Source organism: Gobio gobio, assembly GCF_949357685.1.
Source record: "Gobio gobio genome assembly, chromosome: 13".
NCBI lineage: Eukaryota > Metazoa > Chordata > Actinopteri > Cypriniformes > Gobionidae > Gobio > Gobio gobio.
In genome coordinates this window covers 54155619-54168039 of record NC_137106.1, presented here as the reverse complement: position 1 = coordinate 54168039, position 12421 = coordinate 54155619, and the positions used below count along the sequence as shown (strand labels likewise).

At 44.7% G+C, this 12421-nt stretch overlaps 1 protein-coding gene across 5 annotated transcripts in view; it reads right to left on the bottom strand.

Moving 5' to 3' along the window:
• LOC307135990 (stonustoxin subunit alpha-like) overlaps positions 1-12421 on the bottom strand; it is a 52059-nt gene that overhangs the window by 28437 nt on the left and 11201 nt on the right. For all 5 annotated transcript variants that reach the window (XM_079832732.1, XM_079832731.1, XM_079832735.1 and 2 more), the window contains one exon: positions 5262-5543. In XM_079832732.1, the coding sequence (XP_079688858.1) occupies positions 5262-5526 (265 nt within the window). In that variant the 5' untranslated portion in view covers positions 5527-5543. The remainder of the gene's footprint in view (positions 1-5261; positions 5544-12421) is intronic.

Here is a 12421-nt window from a genome sequence, read left to right as displayed (position 1 = left end):
CAGTGGATTCGGTATTCGGTATTCGGATTCGGATTCGGCCTAATCTTAACCAGTGGATTCGGTATTCGGATTCGGATTCGGCCCAATCTTAACCAGTGGATTCGGTATTCGGTTTCGGATTCACTCAAATTTGAGGATGATACTCTCAGAAATGTAGCTTCTGTGAGCTTTTATGTCAAGAATTGTCTAGGTGTCCTTTCAAAAAGGCCATTTATTTCAGAACATTTGTAATTGTAAAGAGTGTTTTTTCATTCAAACATCCATCCATCCATCCATCCATCATCTTCCGCTTATCCGGGGCCGGGTCGCGGGGGCAACAGTCTAAGCAGAGACGCCCAGACTTCCCTCTCCCTAGCCACTTCCTCTAGCTCTTCCGGGGGAACCCCGAGGCGTTCCCAGGCCAGCCGGGAGACATAGTCCCTCCAGCGTGTCCTAGGTCTTCCCCGGGGCCTCCTCCCGGTGGGACGTGCCTGGAACACCTCCCTAGGAAGGCGTCCAGGAGGCATCCGAAATAGATGCCCGAGCCACCTCAGCTGGTCCCTCTCGATGTGGAGGAGCAGCGGCTCTACTCCGAGTTCCTCCCGAGTGACTGAGCTCCTCACCCTATCTCTAAGGGAGCGCCCAGCCACCCTGCGGAGAAAGCTCATTTCGGCCGCCTGTATCCGGGATCTTGTCCTTTCGGTCATGACCCACAGCTCATGACCATAGGTGAGGGTAGGAACGTAGATTGACCGGTAAATCGAGAGCTTTGCCTTGCAGCTCAGCTCCTTCTTCACCACGACAGACCGGTACATCGACCGCATTACTGCAGAAGCTGCACCGATCCGTCTGTCAATCTCCCGTTCCATCCTTCCCTCACTCGTGAACAAGACCCCAAGATACCTGAACTCCTCCACTTGAGGCAGGAACTCTCCACCCACCTGAAGCGGGCAAGCCACCCTTTTCCGACTGAGAACCATGGCCTCGGACTTGGAGGTGCTGATTCTCATCCCAGCCGCTTCACACTCGGCCGCAAACCGTCCCAGTGCATGCTGAAGGTCCTGGTTAGAGGAAGCCAACACGACAACATCATCTGCAAAAAGCAGTGACGAAATCGTGTGGTTCCCAAACCGGACACTCTCCGGCCCTTGGCTGCGCCTAGAAATTCTGTCCATAAAAATTATGAACAGAACCGGTGACAAAGGGCAGCCCTGCCGGAGTCCAACATGCACCGGGAACAAGTCTGACTTACTGCCGGCAATGCAGACCAAGCTCCTGCTCTGGTTGTACAGGGACTGAACAGCCCTAAGCAGGGGGCCGCCGACCCCATACTCCCAGAGCACCCTCCACAGGATGCCACGAGGAACACAGTCGAATGCCTTCTCCAAATCCACAAAACACATGTGGACTGGTTGGGCAAACTCCCATGAACCTCCCAGCACCCTGGAAAGGGTATAGAGCTGGTCCAGTGTTCCACGACCGGGACGAAAACCACACTGTTCCTCCTGAATCAGAGGTTCCACTATCGGCCGAATTCTCCTCTCCAGTACCCTGGCATAGACTTTCCCGGGGAGGCTGAGAAGTGTGATCCCCCTATAGTTGGAACACACTCTCCGGTCCCCCTTCTTGAAAAGAGGGACCACCACCCCGGTCTGCCAGTCCAGAGGTACTGTCCCCGACCGCCATGCGATGCTGCAGAGGCGTGTCAGCCAAGACAGCCCCACAACATCCAGAGACTTGAGGTACTCAGGGCGGATCTCATCCAACCCCGGTGCCTTGCCACCGAGGAGCTTTTTAACCACCTCGATGACTTCAGCCCGGCTGATGGACGAGTCCACCTCTGAGTCCCCAGCCACTGCTTCCTCAACGGAAGACATGTCGGTGGGATTGAGGAGATCCTCGAAGTATTCCTTCCACCGCCCGACGATATCCCCAGTTGAGGTCAACAGGTGCCCATCTCCACTGTAAACAGTGTTGGTAGGGCACTGCTTCCCCCTCCTGAGGCGTCGAACGGTTTGCCAGAATCTCTTCGAGGCCGACCGATAGTCTTTCTCCATGGCCTCACCAAACTCCTCCCAGGCCCGATTTTTTGCCTCCACGACTACCCGGGCTGCAGTCCGCTTGGCCTGCCGGTACCGGTCAGCTGCCTCAGGAGTCCCACAAGCCATCCAGGCCCGATAGGACTCCTTCTTCAGCTTGACGGCATCCCTTACTTCTGGTGTCCACCACCGGGTTCGGGGATTGCCGCCTCGACAGGCACCGGAGACCTTACGGCCACAGCTCCGAGCGGCCGCAGCGACAATGGAGGTGGAGAACATGGTCCACTCGGACTCAATATCTCCAGACTCCCTCGGGATCCGGTCGAAGTTCTGCCGGAGGTGGGAGTTGAAGATCTCTCTGACAGGGGGCTCGGCCAAATGTTCCCAACAGACCCTCACAGTACGTTTGGGTCTGCCGGGTCTGTCCAGCTTCCTCCGCCGCCATCGGATCCAACTCACCACCAGGTGGTGATCAGTTGACAGCTCCGCCCCTCTCTTCACCCGAGTGTCCAAGACATATGGCCGAAGGTCTGATGACACGACCACAAAGTCGATCATCGACCTCCGGCCTAGGGTGTCCTGGTGCCACGTGCACTGATGGACACCCTTATGCTTGAACATGGTGTTCGTTATGGACAAACCGTGGCTAGCACAGAAATCCAATAACAGAACACCGCTCGGGTTCAGATCAGGGGGGCCGTTCCTCCCAATCACGCCCCTCCAGGTGTCACTGTCACTGCCCACGTGGGCGTTGAAGTCCCCCAGTAGAACGACGGAGTCTCCAGTCGGAGCACTTTCCAGCACCCCTCCCAGAGACTCCAAGAGGGCCGGGTACTCCGCACTGCCATTTGGGCCGTAGGCACAAACGACAGTGAGAGACCTATCCCCGACTCGAAGGCGCAGGGAAGCGACCCTCTCGTTCACCGGGGTGAACTCCAACACATGGCGGCTGAGCTGGGGGGCTATAAGCAAACCCACTCCAGCCCTCCGCCTCTCACCATGGGCAACTCCAGAGTGGTAGAGAGTCCAGCCTCTCTCGAGAAGTGTGGTTCCAGAGCCCAAGCTGTGCGTGGAGGTGAGCCCGACTATCTCTAGTCGGTACCTCTCGACCTCCCGCACAAGCTCAGGCTCCTTCCCCGCCAACGAGGTGACATTCCACGTCCCTAAAGCCAGATTCCGTGTCCAGAGATCGGGTCGTCGGGGGCCTCGCCCTCGACTGCTGCCCGATTCACAAAGCACCGGCCCCTTACGCTCCCTCCTGCAGGTGGTGAGCCCACAGGAGGGCGGCCCCACGTCGCTCCTTTGGGCTGAGCCCGGCCGGACCCCATGGGGGGAGGCCCGGCCACCAGGCGCTCGCATACGAGCCCCAACCCCGGGCCTGGCTCCAGGGTGGGGCCCCGGCTGCGCCATGCCGGGCGACGTCACTGTCCTTGGTGTAATTGTGGTCATAAGGGTTTGTGAACTGTTCTTAGTCTGGCCCGTCACCAAGGACCTGTTTGCCTTGGGAGACCCTACCAGGGGCATATAGCCCCAGACAACATAGCTCCCAGGATCATTCGGGTACTCAAACCTCTCCACCACGATAAGGTGACAGTTCAAGGAGAGGTTCATTGAGAGGTTGTTGTTCATTCAAACAAATCTGCAATAAACTGCTAATTATAATGGATATACAGTTACTGAAGAACTAAAGCAACTAACTCATTTAGTTGATAAGAAGTGTCAGTCATAGAGTCTGCGCGCTCCACTGCGGTGTCTGCGTTACTGGCAGGCCCGCACGGATGTCATGAAAACATAAGCACAAATAGTATTCACAAATACTGTTTACATAAATCGGAATCGGCCTAATCTTAACCAGTGGATTCGGTATTCGGTATTCGGTTTCGGATTCGGCCTAATCTTAACCAGTGGATTCGGTATTTGGTTTCGGATTCGGCCCAATCTTAACCAGTGGATTCGGTATTCGGTATTCGGTATTCGGATTCGGATTCGGCCTAATCTTAACCAGTGGATTCGGTATTCGGTTTCGGCCTAATCTTAACCAGTGGATTCGGTATTCGGTATTCGGTTTCTGATTCGGCCTAATCTTAACCAGTGGATTCGGTATTCGGTTTCGGATTCGGCCTAATCTTAACCAGTGGATTCGGTATTCGGTTTCGGATTCGGCCCAATCTTAACCAGTGGATTCGGTATTCGGTATTCGGTATTCGGTATTCGGATTCGGATTCGGCCTAATCTTAACCAGAGGATTCGGTATTCGGATTCGGCCAAATCTTAACCAGTGGATTCGGTATTCGGTATTCGGTTTCGGATTCGGCCTAATCTTAACCAGTGGATTCGGTATTCGGTATTCAGTTTCGGATTCGGCCTAATCTTAACCAGTGGATTCGGTATTCGGTTTCGGATTCGGCCCAATCTTAACCAGTGGATTCGGTATTCGGTATTCGGTTTCGGATTTGGCCCAATCTTAACCAGTGGATTCGGTATTCGGTTTCGGATTCGGCCCAATCTTAACCAGTGGATTCGGTATTCGGTTTCGGATATGGCCCAATCTTAACCAGTGGATTCGGTATTCGGTTTCGGATTCGGCCCAATCTTAACCAGTGGATTCGGTATTCGGTATTCGGTTTTGGATTCGGCCTAATCTTAACCAGTGGATTCGGTATTCGGTATTCGGTTTCGGATTCGGCCCAATCTTAACCAGTGGATTCGGTATTCAGTATTCGGTTTCGGATTCGGCCCAATCTTAACCAGTGGATTCGATATTCGGTATTCGGTTTCGGATTTGGCCTAATCTTAACCAGTGGATTCGGTATTCGGTTTCGGATTCGGCCCAATCTTAACCAGTGGATTCGGTATTCGGTTTTGGATTCGGCCTAATCTTAACCAGTGGATTCGGTATTCGGTTTCGGATTCGGCCCAATCTTAACCAGTGGATTCGATTTTCGGTATTCGGTTTCGGATTCGGCCCAATCTTAACCAGTGGATTCGATATTCGGTATTCGTTTTCGGATTAGGCCTAATCTTAACCAGTGGATTCGGTATTCGGCCGAACCCCAAAAATCTGGATTTGGTGCATCCCTAGAAATTTTGGAAAATAATATTATAGACATATTAACAAACCAAAAGAATAAAACTTCAACTGGGTTTCATCCATATTTGAAATATATTTATAAAAAATTAATTCTTTAGTTTCACTTTTACTTTATTAAAAAGCACATTTAACTATTTAATTTAAACTTTAACCTGTTAGCTTGTGTTTGCTCTCCAGCTGCTCAGCCAGATCAATCCGGTTCATCTTCCCTAGGATCTCCACCATGATCTTCACAGCTCCTTCTTTTTGTCCAAAACGCTTCGTCATCAGATCCACTGTGTCAGGAGAGTCTGCATTCTCCAGATCAGAAATGGTAAAGTCCTTACGCTCTTTTAAGTACCATTTAAACCTCTTCCGTTCATCTGTGTTTAGATCATCCAGAGCGGCCAGAAGATGCTCTGACACAGACGCCATCATCCTTCACAGATTCACTTCTGCAGGACAAGATGATACAGAAAGTCCGATTTTTCTGAAAACGATATACCCAAATAAAAATGTCTGCAGCTCTTAAACCCTATGGTCTATATTCATAAATCAGGTCTTATTTTAAACTGGCCACTTGAAATGTTGTTACTCAAGAGTCATACTAACTCGAAGTAGTATAGGAACAGGTCAAATATACATGTTAGTGCCTCACTTTTTTTATTGAAATTCACTTAGGAAAAAAATTATGAGACTTTAATGTTAAGGGCCTGAAAATAACCTAAATATAAAATGATCATGATCATGTTTTGATTCAAATTTGAGGATGATACTCTCAGAAATGTAGCTTCTGTGAGCTTTTATGTCAAGAATTGTCTAGGTGTCCTTTCAAAAAGGCCATTTATTTCAGAACATTTGTAATTGTAAAGAGTGTTTTTTCATTCAAACAAATCTGCAATAAACTGCTAATTATAATGGATATACAGTTACTGAAGAACTAAAGCAACTAACTCATTTAGTTGATAAGAAGTGTCAGTCATAGAGTCTGCGCGCTCCACTGCGGTGTCTGCGTTACTGGCAGGCCCGCACGGATGTCATGAAAACATAAGCACAAATAGTATTCACAAATACTGTTTACATAAACTGCGCAAGATAATGCCTTTTGATTGGTTACTATGTCCATCAATCAAACCTTTGTTGGCAAGGAATTGGCTAGGCATTCGCTGACATTATCCAACTTCTTGGTTTTGTGCAGGCGCGGTCGGGGTGAGCAGGTAGGCTAAAGTGAACCTCTATTTGTTTTGTCACTTTTATAAATATTGTTTAATTAACAATTATTGTGTTTTTAATGTAGACACAAATGTTGTGCAGTCCGGCAGTACCACTGTGTCTGGGTGCGCACGGACATGGTCTTGTGAGCAGGTAGGATGAGTTAACATTAATCGATGGGATGCATATTCATAAAGCCTTGTTTTACTAAAATAGGGTATTATGTTTTAGTGCACTGCAGATGCAAAGAGCGTGGGTCTGCAAGCCGTTGGTCACGGCCGTTCTCGTTTGATCGTGGACATTAGTCTGGAGTTGGTGGCCGTGTGGGAGGTAACTGTAGAGGTTTTTTATATAGTGTTTGTAAATGTTTTGATTTTATTCTTTTTATTCTTTTTAGTAAAATGATGTATTGTGGGTTTTTCGGGTATTGTAATTTGTAATTATTGTAATCTATGCCTTTTAAGGCAAACAAAGATTGGGTGTAACCGACCCAGGATGTGTGAGAGGTATATAGCGATGTTGAGGAGAGCTAACTTTGCCCTTCTCATGACAGACATGGGGCCCTATTTTAACGATCTGAAACGCAAGTGTCAAAACGCGAAGCGCAAGTAACTTTGTGGGCGGGTCTCGGCGCTGTTGCTATTTTCCCGGCGGGATAAATGGCTCTTGCGCCCGGCGCAAATCTAAAATGGGTTGGTCTGAAGTAGCTTCATTATTCATAGGTGTGGTTTGGGCGTAACGTGAATAAACCAATCCGAGCGTCATCCAACATTCCCTTTAAAAGCAGGTGCGCAAGTTCCATTATGGATTGCTATTATTATGGCGTATTTACCAGGCGCACGCCAGGAGCAGTTCACAGCCGAGGAGACTGATGTTCTTGTAAGAGCAGTGAAAAATAGAGAAGTGAAGTTGTCATGTTGTACATTATGGTAAAGGTGATTTCACAGTCTTTTTTTTCTTTCAGTTTTTTCAGTTTTTCAGTCGATTTTTTTTCCTGGTTCTTGACGGACAAACCAATTTGTCAGATGTCCTTATATACATATGTCTTGCCACTATTGGGCAAACAGGTCTTATCCTTAATTATTACAATTAGCCTGAATCATTTGTAAGCTAGATTTATGCCTATTTTTTCACATCTTCGTGGCACACCACAATGATTTCCGTCATCTCATGTGTTAATATTTTTTTAGTGTAACAATTTATGATTTGCAAAAATAACTGTTGCATCTGTGTAGATTACATGAGCAAAGTGTATGCGCGTTGTGCACGCTATACATTATGGTCAAGCATGCGCCCTTAAAATAGCATAATGAACAACGCGCAACGCGCCACTGACTTTAGACTAGGTTTTTTCTGGTCAGTGGCGCAATTGTTTAATGGAACAGCAAAATAGCACCAGGGATTGTTTGCGCCGGAACACGCCTCCTTTTTTGCGCTGAACCGCCCAGGTAGCGCAAGTTCATTCACTAGTTTAGCGACGTGCTTCTGTGGAGGGAAAAGCGAGCTTTGCGCGGGTGCAAAATAGGAATGACACATGCGTCGGTGTACAAAGTCAATTGCGCTGGGTGCAAGATAGGGCCCATTCTCTGTATGTGAACTGCCTATTTCTTGCAAGAAATAAAATCATGTTTGATACTTTGACTTTTCAAAGGTTTGGATTTGTATTCCTTCCTCCTCATTTTTCGAATAGAATTATTTCCACAACAAATGGCGACGAGGACGATGGGATGCAGTGAACCAACCGATCGGCGTGATTGAGAGGGCAATTGACTGATCATCCCGAGAGATCAAACTCTGCGGCTCAATATCCTCAATTTAAAGGAGAGAGAATTGTCCTACTCATCACGACGAGCGGAGGAGAACGCACTCCCAGAATTGAACTCACGAGGTCATCAAAAGACGGTGAGAGAAAATTATTTACGTGGTAAATAAGAAGTTAAGTAAATATTTGCGTATTGAATATTTCTGCTAAAAGGGTCAGGAGTTTGGAATAAGCCTGAAAGTAAGTTTCCAAACAGGGTTTGAGAATAAGAGTTTCTCAAATGCCAAGTGTTAATTGTTTTCCCAAAAGGGCCAGAAGTTGCGAGAATAAGCTAGAAATTTCTCGAGCGTCCAAACAAGGTGCAGTTTGAAATAAGCCTGACAGTAACTTTCAAACATTGAGTAAGGCACTTGTTTGGGAAAAAGACCTAACATCGACGGATGTGGGCATTTTTGAAAGTCCTAAATTGACGAATTTAGGCAGGCGTGGTGGCCACGCTGGGGGAAAGAATTAACACAGTGAATAAAATACGTGGTGACCACGTGAGAGAAAGGATTCAAATACGCAAATATAAATACTGTTAATAGAAACAATGGGTAATGAGAGTTCGAAAAGCGTGGAGGAGGAACAGGTTAATTTCTCTAAGAGCTCATATCAAGCTATGGACAAAATAATGGGAACTTGGTATCACGCTTTTGTGCCGTTTTTGATAAGTCAATATGGGTTTAACGGGGGTTAAGTGTGTCACAATTGACTCAGACTAAGATAAATTGGGTGACTCATTTCGTCAAAAAGAAGGACAGAGAGGCATTGACTGTGGAGAAATGAAACTGAGAAATTAAAATGCCAGAGCTGTTTAAAGATCACCGGTGAGTATGAACTTTGACAAAATTTTGGCTAACATTTTGAGTAATATGATCGGTGATTTGATTAGTCGGTATAAAGATTTTAAGATGAACAAGAGCAAATGCTGTAAGCAGCTCCGCTCTGAAACCCTGACTTCAAAGAAATTTGCTGGACTGATGAAGATAATGGGCAGAAATGTTTTTATTGTAATTGGAAGTTTACTGGCTACAAACAAAGAGAGAACAAGAAATGCGTATTCATTAATTTATAAAATGGGTGAGGTGCCATACCCGAAGGGAGATATACAATTGAGTAACTAAAAATAATGTTGGGAAAAAAAAAAAAGCAGACAGCACCATAAATTGCAAGCCATTGTCTGTTTTATTGGACCCCGAGCAAGCTCTGTTCTCAGACAGACTGCCACTTTTGGAGCACACAGGTTGCTGAACGTTGCTCCATAAGATAAAGATGAGAGTGTTTAATTGTGGTCAGCAGGGCCATTTTGCACGTAATTGTGTCTGGACACCTATAAGGTGTAAAAAGTGTGGCAAATCAGGCCACCAGACTAAATTCTGTAAACGAAACCAAGTAAAAAGAAAGTAACAGAGGTTTACACTCTGTCTATGAAAATGAGATAACAATAAGATTAATAAAGTCTTTAATGATTATTTTTGAAGGAAGGATTTGAGATAATTTTAATATGAGGTTAAAATTAAAGTTAAAGATGATAAAACATGTTTTAAAAGATATACAAGATATATAAATCCTGATTAACCGAGTTTTAAATGAAAAATATATCATAAATATGTTCTTGCTCTTCTCACTTTTGCAAAACTCTGATAATGATGATTTGACTGAATATTGGGTTGTTGAAATAACTATAGGTGTTAAAATGTTGAAAACCCTAGAAGTTGATGTTTTGGTTTCAAAAGATAAGCCTGTGCTGAGCTGAAATAAACAATTTGTAATCTCAATCCGGCCACCACGTGGCCTAACTTGAGTAACAGAGACTCAATCTGAGTGGAAATTATAGTTTCTGAATTCATTTTGGGGGCAAAAGACAAATATAAAGTTATGATCACTTGAAAATGTGATTTCTGTCTAAAGATAGAGTTAAAAGGAAAATGTCTTATATTTATTTGAAAACAAAGCCAGATCTTACGCTGAGCTAGTGTGAGGAGTGAAAGGTTTATGAAAATGCAGTGTAGCAACCCTGAAGGCCTCAGAGTCTCTCTCTCATCCCAGACCAGCTCAAAGCTGATATCTGAGCCTGTGCCACAGATGATAGAAGATATTGATGAGTAAGGGCACAGGGCATCATGTGAACATAATAGACAGTTATTTGTTAAGAAATAAAAAGGTGCCATCAAGAGGGCAATAAGACATGTTTTAAAAATACAGACTTTTAATGAACTGAAATGTTTGACGAATGTATGATATGACCAGTAACTTCTGTCTGCTCTTAGCCTTCACCATGTACAGAACTGATGGCCTTGGTCACAGATGTAGCAGAACATTAAATTGAATGGACAGGTGTTTTGGCTAAATTCACTGAGTATAATCTAAAGCACTGCTATGGGGCAGCTTTGAAGAAGTATGATGGATTTTAGTGATTAAGTTGTGTTATAATTAACCTGTCTCCATGTTTTTACTCATTTGAAAGCAGACCAGATGGCTCTGGTGACTCTTGAATGCACTTTCCGAAAGGCTCTAGAAAATATCGGATCCTGTTTAGGGTCAAAGATCTCAAAGCGATGACGAGGTTGAGCACGATGTGGTTGTTCCCGATGATGGGTAAGACTTCCTACGGCCTGACAGGATAGCAACCCAAGCCAGGGAAATCACGATAAGTCACCTTGGACCCTACCAAAAAAAAAAATAATAATAAAAAATAAAAAGAGGAGGAGGGGGTTTTATGTGAGGTGTGTATGAGAGGTGAGGCAGATGTCTGTGAGGCCAGCAGCATCTCTGTTGGGGGGGGAACTGTGTTTCGTAGGGGCCAAGGTCAAGACTGGACGCAGCAGCCCCTGCCCTAATAATGGCCCCTCTATACCGCTCACCAAATACCGCACAAATTGAGAGCCAGGAAACACCCTGAAGAAAAGAGCAATGATTGGCATTTAAGAGCCAGCTGAGACCATACTGTGATTGTGATTGATAACTTTGTGGAACAGAACAAAATGTATTAGTATCAGTAAGGCTGTATGATATTGAACTAAAATGTCTCTATCATAGTCTTAATCCTGCAGGTCATTAGATGGAAGAGGATAATTTGGAGACATGGTGATGGCTTTAAGAGGATGGCTTTTGAAGTTTAAAGAGAAGTTCTGGATAACAGAGGTATCTAAACTAAAGATAACTTGAAACAATTTCACAGTATAACTTATTGGAGATGTTCTAATTTGAAAGTTCAACAGTTACATTTCTAAACTTTGTGAAGGATTGATGAATTAAGGGTTAGTGAATTTAACATTATAGTAAAAGTCTTAGAAGACTGCTGAAAAGATAATGTGGATGAGAGAGGGAGAGAGAGACTGCTTGAATGGAACCAGGGATTGTACTCTGCCTGCGACTGAGACAAACCAAAAACAATGATATCAGAACAAAACAACCCAACTGATTTTTCTAAAAATATATTAGTAATGAACAGATTTGAAACTGGTTAAGAAACCATGTAAAAGCACATTTTGAGAATGAGCAGTTCATATTTATGTGTCCTGATTGAGTGTAGTGTGCAATTAACCTCTGGAATGAGTGTTTTTATCATCACAGATGGGTTAGTTAAGTCAAACGACAAACGCTAAAGAAGCTGATTATTCTGAGCGAATCTGGTGAAAAGATAATCCAGAACATGGACGAGCTGTAAATGGATTGCTATCCAGCTCAGTCTGTTAATGGTAATTATGACTACTTTGTCCTTTATGATGTTGTTTTGAATTAATCTATGGATTAGTGTATATGTTAAAGGGGAATAATTAGAGATTGTCGCCCATCATGGGTTTAACACCCTTGTATAAATTCAACAGAGGGTCGGAGTTTAAATAATGTCAATTGATTAAGAATGGCAAATGTAAATTTTATAGACTGGACGGCAGAGACAAGGAGACAAATTAACTAAAGTCACTATAATCTAAAATATCAAGAGACTCCCTAGTATTTATGAAAGGCCAGAGGGTGAACACAAGGAGAACTTCTAAGAAACAAAAGAGTTGTATTTTATGTTTCCTCTGAATGGAGGCATGAGCTTCTATTTCTGTATTAAGGGCTGAAGGAGCAGGCAGAGAAGGCTTTCTGAGACTGGGATTGGGATAAGAGAAATATAATATTTTGGTTTCGGCAGAGCAGTAGAGATAAGAAACAATAATGAGCATATGGTGAATCTTTTTGAGAGACAAATAATGTGACAAGTTAAAACAAGAGAGAAATAACCCAAAAAGATTGATTTTTTGGTGGAAAAATCATTTTGAAACGGCTTTAAAGAAATGGATGATGACTTGTAGTACAAATTTGAAT